This window comes from Candoia aspera, chromosome 17 (assembly GCF_035149785.1).
Source record: "Candoia aspera isolate rCanAsp1 chromosome 17, rCanAsp1.hap2, whole genome shotgun sequence".
Lineage (NCBI taxonomy): Eukaryota > Metazoa > Chordata > Lepidosauria > Squamata > Boidae > Candoia > Candoia aspera.
The window spans coordinates 5490082-5501601 of record NC_086169.1 but is presented as its reverse complement, the minus strand read 5'-3'; the positions used below and the strand labels follow the sequence as shown (position 1 = coordinate 5501601).

At 46.6% G+C, this 11520-nt stretch overlaps 1 protein-coding gene across 1 annotated transcript; it reads right to left on the bottom strand.

The window, feature by feature from the left end:
- Positions 1-139: 139 nt before the first annotated feature.
- Positions 140-8067, bottom strand: LOC134506852 (phospholipase A and acyltransferase 3-like). Its single transcript, XM_063317215.1, has 6 exons — positions 8027-8067; positions 6652-6754; positions 4459-4604; positions 2595-2697; positions 1665-1933; positions 140-799 (listed from the first exon to the last, which is right to left on the bottom strand). The coding sequence occupies exons 1-6, from the start codon at positions 8054-8056 to the stop codon at positions 713-715; spliced, it is 738 nt and encodes a 245-aa protein (XP_063173285.1). The 5' UTR covers positions 8057-8067; the 3' UTR covers positions 140-712.
- Positions 8068-11520: the final 3453 nt, after the last annotated feature.

Sequence of the window (11520 nt, the reverse complement as noted above, 5' to 3'; positions counted from 1 at the left end):
TGGAGAAACGTTTGTCCACATTGGTTAACATCGGCCTGGGAATCTACCTCCCCCGGAAGGATGTCAGGAATAGGGCGAAGAAACAACACTGAGTCGGAATGAAGCTCTAGTCTTTATTGTTTCTACCCTGTAACAGAATCTTGCCAAAACTGAGCAGAACTCGCAAACTCTAAGCGGAAAACCCCAGAAACTCTAAGGCGGGTTCTGTCTGATCCTTTTGGCCAGGTGCCCATGGCTTTCTACGCTGTGCATGTGTTTTTCCCGCTGGAAGGGGCCCCCTTCTTCCTCTCCAGAGACCTCCATAACATCGGGTCGGGGAATGAGAATGATCTCCTCAAAAAAATAATCCTGCGTTGATATATTTCACGATGCTAGTGAAACACGCTGGCTTCGGGGTGCGTGCATATATGAGGGTCCAAATCGAGCTCTGCAGCCCCCCCCGCCCCCGGTCAAGTGGGGAGATTGCCAGCCCCTGCAGTTCTCAGCCCGCTGGCTAGAGCAGAAGTCCAAATACCTGTTAGGGAAAGACGGGGTGGTGTTGTGGTGAAGGGGCTGGATTAGGAGGGGGGAGACCAAACCCCTATCTCAAGTTGTCCAATGAAAGAGAAAAGCAGGCGGAGAGAGAGGAAAAGCGATAGAGAGAAGGCAAAAAAATATTTGGAAAAGTGAATTCTCAGAGACTGTTAATTGAAGTCTCGTTAAAGCTTCCTCGCTAGTTCTTCATGAGGACAGAAAGGCCAACCATGGCCAGAGTTCCAGTAACTCCGGTAATTCCTGCCATCCAGGCCAAGTCTCGCACCTGCAAAATTGAAGAGGAAGGTTATCAGCAAAGGTTGCTCTTCGGTGCAAGGAAAGACCGTGTTACCTCACCCGGAGAAACGTCCTGCCTTCTCTACAGCTGGATCAGAGTTCCAGGTGTGCTCATCTGGCACTCCCAGAACTGGGAGCAACTGGCAACTGGTCGGTCCGAGGGAGAGGTGAAAGAAGACAATGGGAGAAAGATAAAATGTGGAGCCCTTGGTGCTGCTTGGTTATCTCCACAGTCCTTGGTTATCTCCGCAGAGATAAAATGCTCTGAAAGCCCCTTCAGGCTGGTAACATCATGGAATTAGAAAGCTGACTCTGGCTGGAAGGCACTTGGCCCAGGAGTACTGCTAGTTGATATTAAGCCAGCTGCAAGATTTAATTCTTGTCCTGAACAGGGCCCACACCTTCCCAGTGCCCTTTTTCTAAAAGGAAAGAGAAACCCTCCGAAGATGCTATAAATCACAAGTGTGAAATGACGGCAGGCCCCTTGCACGGCCTGGATAGGGACTGTGGAGAATGTAATCCACCCTCCTTACCAGTTTTGGACACTTTTCAGAATCCCATTAACAAGGAAGTAGGTCTTAAACTTACTAGGTCGAAATATACTCTTCACGGGTTTGGGGGTGAGCTGGACTGCAATTCCCAGAATTCCCCAGCTCCCAGAGCCAATGGAATTCTGGGAGTTCTCATCCCAACACAAGCACCGAGCAAGCACCAAGTTGGGCGAACTATCTGGAAAACATTTGTCACCGCTCAGAAGTTAGGAGCGTGTAGCAGTGCGGCTTATTGCTATTTTATAATCACTTGGGTATCATCATGGCCAATAATTTGTTGAAAGGAGCAATGACTGCACTCACCTGGTCGCTTCTGGCCACATCGTAGCGCAGGTTGTTGGCAAAATGCTCACAATTCTGGCTGGTGATTGCATATTGAACCATTTGGCCCACCATCTTCTCTGCCAGAAAAACAATCCGGTTTGCGGGCCGGACAGAGTACTTGGAGTCATGCTTGTTGCTGACTCGGCATTCATCCACCCCGACCACGTCACTCAGCAATTCCTTCTTCACCACGGCTGTGTTGGCAAAGACCGACGTGGAGCTCGCTAAGCCTGCTCCAGCAACTTCACCTTCAGGAAGGAAAAAAAAACGTGTAATGGCCAGGGACAAATTCTGCCCCGAAATTCATCCACGTTGCGACCCTGAGAATGGAAGACTTACAAAAACCAGTGAATGCTTGAAGAACATGGACCTCTTTTGCTCCCTCAGGGCTGTGGAATTCAGCACAGCCACCATCATCGATGAATCTAGCTACAGGTGAGGTTGCTAAATGGAACTTCCTCGTGAAGGGGCAGTATATCTTTCACCCATCTAGCAGGATGACTCTTAAGGTCTGCCTACATTACCCATGTCTGGGGATTCAGAACCAGACCTAAGTGATCTGCCTTTCAGTTCTAGTTTCCTGGAAACCACACACACACCCCGCCGAACATAACCAGAATTGCCCAGCCTTCAAAGCAGCCACATTAGGAACACGTGAATACACCAAAGTCATATCATAAAATATAAACGCTTCTCCCTTGACAGTTCTATCCTTCAGCTAATAAAGGTTCAGATGGCCGACTTTCTGGCCGCTGTTGCCCTTCTGCCTTTCATGGCGGCTTGGCTGGCACAGAGGGCCAGGCCTATCAGCAGTCATTGCCCCCTATTAAAATTGTGGGTCAAGGGCACACCCCAAGATGCATTTTTGTCTGGTCATTTGGGAAACCCACCCCGGAGCCCGTTCCTTACTTGGAGGAGCCAGGTGGACAACGTAGCCCAAGCCCACGTAGACCGCCCAGTGCTGGTATCCCGGCCGGAAGATCTCGATCAGGTCCCCAGGCTCCAGATCCATCTGCGAGGAACAGAGGATGAGATTTGTGCCCAGGCACAACTACGAAGGGGCATTTATTGATTGATTGATTGATTAAATTTGTATCACCGCCCATCTCCCCACAAAGGAGGGACTCTGGGCGGTTTAGCCAAACCCTGCACAGACCCACTTTGCCAGCCCTCACAAAAACACTAGAAGCCCCCCCACCCCCCATTTCCAACCCTGTTACCGTAGGGGAGCTGGGAGAAAACAAGGTTTGGCACCAGAATTCAATCCATGGAGAGCTTCCATTAGGAAGTCAAGCCCCCTTTGGAATCCATGTGCTCTCACTTGTCTTTCCGATAAGTCAGCCACTGGCACTGCCAACCACTGTGCTAGCCCTGGAATTAAAGGGCAGGCGCACAGTGAGGTTGAAGTGTGGCCTGATTTGGGCTGTTCCTCCCCTTTCTTCCCTTGGCAAAATTACCATCCTTATACTAGAACCAAAGAGCTGGTATTGGTAGGGTACAACGGCTCCATGGTAGAATTCTGGACAGGTTAGCATCTTGTTCAATTGGAAAGAAAATGGTCGACGTCACATGATTTTGCCCCTCGTGAGAGATCTCAGCTTTTAAAGAAAAAATTACAATGATTAATTGGGAGGAGGATGACTTGGGAGAAAACACCTAAGGGATCATCTCGGATGCCCTGACAACTTGTTTCACTCATAATGACAACAATTCCAAAATTACAGGTTACCACCGAGTTCCATTCTCTGGTTATATACAAACAATTCCTATACATTCCTCCTAAATTGATAAAAAAAAAACTGGCTCTCCTTAAGAAAGCAGGTATGCAGTGCAGTAGCCTTGTGGTGCCTTAAAGCTGAACGCATTTGTTAAGGTGTGATCTTCTGAAGACCACAGTCCACTTTACTCAATTAAACCTGTGCCAGACTCTGCACTGATACTTACCTCTGCAGCATGTGAATATTACAGGGTTAGGCTGCAGCACTGAATGAAGAGGAAGCAACTAGATCACCCTTCGCTAAGGCCCCCCCATCCTGTCGACCACAAGCCATCTCCAAGATGCATGCTCGCAGATGCACAATCTCACGAGAACATTGAGGCAGTGCCAAAGTCCACAAGCAACAATGCAACAACGCAACAAAGCAGGAAGTTGGGAAAATGTTGGTAGTTGTGAAGCTACCAACTGTAGACTCAAAAGAGCTATCTCCACAGAAACACACAAACACACACAGAACGCTGTTAGATTCACAATCCAGTTCTCCCCAAGTGACCTGCTGTGGTTGAAAAAAGCCAAACAGGAGAGACTCCACATCTTCTGGACAGGACACCCCGGAGAAGATGCTGATGCTGGGGAGAGTGGAGGGCAAAAGGAAGAGGGGCCGACCAAGGGCAAGGTGGAGGGATGACATTCTGGAGGTGACGGACTCGTCCCTGGGGGAGCTGGGGGTGTTGACGACCGGCAGGAAGCTCTGGCGTGGGCTGGTCCATGAAGTCACGAAGAGTCGGAAGCGACTGAACGAATAAACAACAACTACATAATACATACACACTGACTTCTGACTTTCTACAGGAAAGATAGAAATAGGTCAGGATCAATCTCTTACTCTAATTCAAGCTAGAATAAGCATTACTTCTATAAAGCATTTCCATTCTCAGCGTAACTTTTGCCACACCCCAACACCCGCGCAAAGACGCACAAAGCACAATGCACCGTTCCTCCAGGAATGATTTTCGCTTTAGCCACCCATCTTATGCTTCACCCCCCTTCACCTACCTTTTGCATCCATGGGTTCTGGTGGCTCATTTCTGCATTCGCTGCAGATTTCTCCTGCCCAGCAACGTCAAGCAACAGCGTTGGGGGTGGGAGCAGCTGGGAGTTTTGATAAGCTCCAGAGCAGGACGTGTTTGGGGGGATCCTGTCTGAAGAGAACCAGCAGTACGTCCAGGATGTGGAAGCAAAGCAAAAGCGAAACCAGACTTTGCTCCCACTCAGTCCGATACAGGAGGCGTTGCCAGACGGCATTGTCTGTGAGGTTCGAGTGAGCAGCTGGAGGCCTCCGTTTCATTTCAGCTCCTCGTTTACGGGAAATGGCCCACTTCGGGCCGACCGTTTGTCTTGCCAAAACTAACAGGAAGCCAGGAAAGCAGAATGGTTGCACTCGTGCCTCGCTCAGAACTTGGCCTTGGAGGTAGAGAAGACTTTTTCAACCCTGGAGGAGCAAACAAGTCTTTGCTCTTCTTGGAAACCTTCAGGGAGAGCCACAGAAATGAACCAATGACTCTCCAGGGGTACCCCCCCCCCCAAGGAGGCCAATTTGGGAACCAGACCCGACTTTCATGTTCTATTTTATTTTATTTTATGTATTTTATTAGCTAGACCCAGCAGACCTCAACAGACCCCTTTGATGTTCTTCATGCAGGGCAAACTCTTGCCAAACGAAGGGCTTGATAAGTGAGGCACGCTGAGTTTGATGCCAGGGGGAACTGGTTTTGGGTGGGAGTTTGTTTTCGCTTGGGAAAAACACAAAGATCCTATTTAGGGCTTTCCGGGCAGAAGAAGAGTCAGATTTCAGCAACGGGGGACCTGCTTTGCACCCCAAAACATCCCAGACTTGGTCCCCTGTTAGGGGGTGGCATTGCAGCCCCCCGCTGGAGGAACATTTGTCCACATCTGGTTAGCATCCACGTGGAAACCTTTATTTATTTAATTAATAAAATCAATTTTTACGGCTGCCCATCTCAAAAAAGTGACTCTGGGTGGCGAACCATCATAAAATCAGTTAAATTACAAACACAATACAAAAAAAATTAATATATACAGCAGTTGAGGAAAATTATAAACCGTAGATGTTAAGGTAACCAGGAAACAGGGCTTTTCACATACACATACTCGGGGGGCCAGGCCTGGGCACATAGCCAGGCCTTCAAGGCCTTACAAAAGGCCAAAAAGGTCAGGACCATCCTAATCTCTGGGGGGAGGATGTTCCAGAGGGCAGCAGCTATGGCAGAAAAGGCACATCTCCTGGTCCCCGCCATCCGACATTCCTTGGACCCGGAGCATTCCCAGCCTGCCGGACTGGATTGGATGGGTAGAAACAATTGGGAGAAGACGGTACCTCAGTTGACCCAGTCCCAAGCCATGAAGGGCTTTCAAGGTGACGACTAGCACCTCGAATTGCACCCGGAGACACACCGGCAACCAGCGCAGCTCACGAAGCAGTGGTGTTACACGTGCCGAGTACCCCACACCATTTACTACCCGTGCAGTTACATTCTGCACCAGTTGAAGAATCCGAATGCTCTTCAAGGGCAGCCCCATGTAGAGCGCACTGCAGTAATCCAGACAGGAGGTCACGAGGGCATGAGTGACGGTGAGCAGAGCCTCCTGGTCCAGGAACTGGGGCAACTGGCACACAGCCCATAAGTGTGCAAAGGCCCTCTTAGCCACAGCTGCCACCTGCTCTCCCAGCAGGAGCCGTGAGTCCAAGAGGACCCCCAGATTGCGCATCGGGTCCCTCTGGGGCAGTGCCAGGCCGTCCAGGACCAACAATGGGAAAACCTTGTCACCGGAAGGCCCAAACTCCCAAAGCCACTCAGTCTTGCTTGGGTTGAGCTGGAGCCCATTGCGCCCCATCCAGGCCCCTACAGCCTCCAGGCACTGGGACAGAACTTCCACGGCATCACTCAGGCAGCCCAGGGTGGAGATGTAAAGCTGGGTATCGTCGTCATATTGGTGATACCTCACCCCAAACGCTTCTCCCTTGACAGTTCTATCCTTCAGCTAATAAAGGTTCAGATGGCCGACTTTCTGGCCGCTGTTGCCCTTCTGCCTTTCACGGCAGCTTGGCTGGCACAGAGGGCCAGGCCTATCAGCAGTCATTGCCCCGTATTAAAATTGTGGGTCAAGGGCACACCCCACGTTTTTGTCTGGTCATTTGGCAAACCCACCCCGGAGCCCATTCCTTACTTGGAGGAGCCAGGTGGACAACGTAGCCCAAGCCCACGTAGACCGCCCAGTGCTGGTATCCCGGCCGGAAGATCTCGATCAGGTCCCCAGGCTCCAGATTCATCTGTGAGGAACAGAGGATGAGATTTGTCCCCAGGCACAACTACGAAGGGGCATTGATTGATTGATTGATTGATTGATTGATTGATTGATTGATTAAATTTGTATCACCGCCCATCTCCCCACAAAGGAGGGACTCTGGGCGGTTTAGCCAAACCCTGCACAGACCCACTTTGCCAGCCCTCACAAAAACACTAGAAGCCCCCCCACCCATTTCCAACCCTGTTACCGTAGGGGAGCTGGGAGAAAACAAGGTTTGGCACCAGAATTCAATCCATGGAGAGCTTCCATTAGGAAGTCAAGCCCCCTCTGGAATCCATGTGCTCTCACTTGTCTTTCCGATAAGTCAGCCACTGGCACTGCCAACCACTGTGCTAGACCTGGAATTAAAGGGCAGGCGCACAGTGAGGTTGAAGAGGCACACACACACACACGTGTAACACTGTTAGATTCACAATCCAGTTCTCCCAAGTGCCCTGCTGTGGTTGAAAAAAGCCCAACAGGAGAGACTCCGCATCTTGGCTTGGTTTCTCAGATCAACCCAAAATGCTGAACAATAAACTAAGCGAAGCTGCTTGGCTTGTACGACATACTAAGCCCCACCCAAGGGACCACAAAACGCACTTTCCACATTGCACACAAGTTACACAAACTCTTGCCGTCTCCAGGTGCATGCTGTGTGCAACACAGAGACTTCTGCCTGCATAAAACTGCTTAAATCTTTACAGTCCTACAAGGTCCTTCACCTTTGGCCCCTGATGGACTTTTGGCATCAGAAAGAAACTGAGTTGGCGACTTCTGGTTTGGATGATTAGAAAGGATAGGCTGTAGAAAGAAGGGAATTATGGTGAAACCCCGGAGAGAGAGGGTTGATTAGAACCGTATGGATAACTGCCAGAGGAATCAGAAGTTGCTTCTTTCGGTAGAGAGATGGATGGATGGATGGATGGATGGATGGATGGAGACACAGAGAGAGAGATTCGTCTTTTCTTTGTTTCATTTTGTTTCTATCTTTTCTGTTTTTTTTCTTTCCCTTTCTTTTTTCTTTTTCACATCTATTTTGCTATATTTTTTTATTTTTTCTCTTTCTTTTCTTTCTTTGAATGCATTTATTATCTATGTAAAATATTTTAATAAAAACTTTTTTTTTTTTAAAGATTCTTTTGCCACACACCCCAACACCCGCATAGATATGCACAAGGTGAAACATGATGTTCCCTCCTGAAATGATTTTCGCTTTTTGCATCCATCTTATGCTTCTCCCCCATTCACTTACCCCCTCCATCCGTGAGTTTCGGTGGCTCATTTCTGTGTTGGCTGCAGCTTCGTTCTTCCCAGCAATTTGGAGTAACAGCAATGGGTGTGGGAGAAGCTGGGACCTTTGACTAGGTTCAGAGCAAGATCTGTTTGGGAGGATCCTGTCTAAAGGCAACGGTGCGGTTGGTAAATGAAAGTAAACTTTACTCTAAAAGCTGATGTCAAAATTGGTAGAGAATGGAGTGATTGTATATAGGATTTTACACTTGTATGTTTGGTTCTGTGATTTTTTTTTTAAATTGGAACTGTGGATATGTCTCTGTTGAATTCTTGAATTCTATCCTGTTTCCGGGAGCGGGATAATTTCTGTAGCACGCCAGGCCAATAGAAAGCTGCTTACCCAAATTCCAGTTCATTTCTCCCTCTGACCAACAGGTTGCCAATCACTCCCAAAGGCTGGGAGCTAAGAAGGAAGGAAGGAAGGAAGGAAGGAAGGAAGGAAGGAAGGAAGGAAGGAAGGAAAGGGTTTTGAAAGAGAGAGGTCTCCCTTCTCATGGGCTGGCCCGTCCTTCCTTCCTTCCTTCCTCCCTCCCTCCCTCCCTCCCTTCCCTGTTCAGCAGCTGAATGAAGAAAACGCTCCCTCTTTTTTTCCTTCTTTTTGACTTTTAACTGGTTCTGCAGTGGAATGATGAACCAGTGACTGTTTCTGCTTTTTACCTTTTAATTGGGGGAAATTGACCAGAATGGAAAGGATAGGCTGTAGAAAGAAGGGAATTATGGTGAAAGCCTGGAGAGAGGTTTGATTAGAACCGTATAGATAACTGAGAGGAATCAGAAGTTGCTTCTTTAGGTAGAGAGATGGGGAGATATTAATCTTTTCTGTGTGTTTTTTTCTCTATCTTTTCCATCTGTTTTTTCTTTTCCTTTTCACATCTATTTTGCTATATTTTTTATTTTTTATTTCTTTGAATGCATTTATTATCTATGTAAAATATTTTAATAACTGTTTAAAAAAAAGATTCATCTTTTGCCACACACCCCAACACCCGCATAAATAGGCAGAATGCAAAACGCGCTGTTCTCTCCTGAAATGATTTTCGCTTTTTGCATCCATCTTATGTTTCTCTCCCATTCACTTACCCCCTCCATCCGTGAGTTTCGGTGGCTCATTTCTGTGTTGGCTGCAGCTTCGTTCTTCCCAGCAATTTGGAGTAACAGCAATGGGTGTGGGAGAAGCTGGGACCTTTGACTAGGTTCAGAGCAAGATCTGTTTGGGAGGATCCTGTCTAAAGGCAACGGTGCGGTTGGTAAATGAAAGTAAACTTTACTCTAAAAGCTGATGTCAAAATTGGTAGAGAATGGAGTGATTTTATATAGGATTTTACACTTGTATGTTTGGTTCTGTGATTTTTTTTTTAAATTGGAACTGTGGATATGTCTCTGTTGAATTCTTGAATTCTATCCTGTTTCCGGGAGCGGGATAATTTCTGTAGCACGCCAGGCCAATAGAAAGCTGCTTACCCAAATTCCAGTTCATTTCTCCCTCTGACCAACAGGTTGTTGTTGCTCCCCAAGGCTGGGAGCTGACAGATAAATAAATACTTTTAAGTACTTTTTTTTTTGCAGTATACTTTATTTCTTGTAGTTTTTACGTAGTTGTTGAAAAAAATCAATAAAGCTTTATATATAAAAATAAAACCGTTCTTATTAAAAGGTTTTATCGAGATAATAAGAAATGCATTAAAAGAAAGAAAGGAAAAAAAGAAAAAATAGTAAAATAGATGTGGAAAAGAAAAAAAGGGAAAGAAAAAAGAGATGGCAAAGATAGAAAAAAGAAAATAAAACACAGAAAAGATTAATCTATCTCCCTATCTAAAGAAGTGGCTTCTGATTCCTCTGGAATCATTAGAACACCATATAATTCTAATCAAACCTCTCTCCAGGATTTTAACGTAATTCCCTTCTTTCTACAACCTATCCTTTCTAATATAATATAATAAATATAATATATATAAAATAAGGAATAGAATCCCTTCAGGATTATGACTGAGTAGGTGCTGTCAAGTTGGGGTTTTGACTCCTAGCAACATTTTCTCCAAGGTCTGTCCCCAACCTGGTCTTTCAGGTCTTCCAACATTGCAGCCATTGCCGCTGTGATTTTGTCCATCCACCTTGCTGCTGGTCATCCTTCTCTTTCCTTCCACCTTTCCTAACGTTACAGACTTCTCCAGATTTAGGGGTTTGGATCATGCGTCTCAAGTATGATAACCTGACCCTCATGGCATGTGCCTCGAGAGAACTCTGGATGATTTGTTCAATGATCCATTGGTTTGTTTTCTTGGCTGTCCATATTCTCTGGGATCTTCTCCAACACCAGAGTTCAATAGCACCGATACTCTTCCCATCCTGCTTCTTCAGCTTTCACTTCCAGAGAATGTCACAAGGGAAACCACTGTCTGCCCAATTCTGACCTTGGCAGGTATAGAGGGATATTAGTAAATCAGTGGGAATCAATAAATAAAGGAAATAAATGGCAAATACGCTGTATCATAGGCTAAATACTAAATGGAATAAAAATTAATTTAATACTATAAACCAAACTCCCTTAATGACTTCAGGTAGATCAAAGATCAAGATACAAAACAAGGGAGGAAGCCAAAAAGCAGAAATAGAGGCTTTAAAGGGCCTGAGGCATAGTTAAAAAGGGCATAATTAATCCCTGGAATTCACTGCCACTTGGATGGGTTTAAAAGCTGATTAGACCACTTTATAAAGAAGACGATCATAATCATCTTAATTGCTGTAGGTTTCCTCCAAAGTGAGGTAAGTATAAAAATGTAACGTCCGTAACAAATTCCTTGGGCCCTATTCCAGAGGAGAAAGACGTCTACTTTATAGGCGCAAGCTTTTTTCAGAAAAAGACACATACACAGACAGAAGAAATATGCACTTCCAATGCCACCATTTCACCATTTATTTTCGCGGTTGCAAAGTGGAATGCTTTGTTTTGTGCTTTATAAATATAATTCAGCATCATCCTGACAACATTGGTCCCCAGCAGAAAGTCTTCATGTGTGACCGACAAAGTTGTCGAAAGAGTTCAGAGAACAGCAAGGGCAGAGGAGGAAACAGCCAGGAGAGAATGGCATCAACCTTCCCCACTGGGACACCTCTCGATGTCTTGGACTGCAACTCCCAGAATTCCCAGGAGAAACGGCCAAAGGAATTCTGGGAATTGCCCTCTCAGCACATCCAGAGCCCAAACACAACCCCAGCTCTCAGTTTTCCACCCAACCGTTTAAAAGAAAACAAACTATCTGGCACGGCCGAGGTTTTCCAGAGCAGCCCAGGCGAGGCATCTCTGTCCTACCACAATTTAGATTTGAAACTCAGCCATGTCATCTACCCCATGCAGAACCAGATAAATCTGCTCCTCCCAACTTCTTTTGACTCCATAGGTGCAAAATCCCAACAAAAATGTAGGAATTTGAGGGATCAAAGACTTTTCTCCCC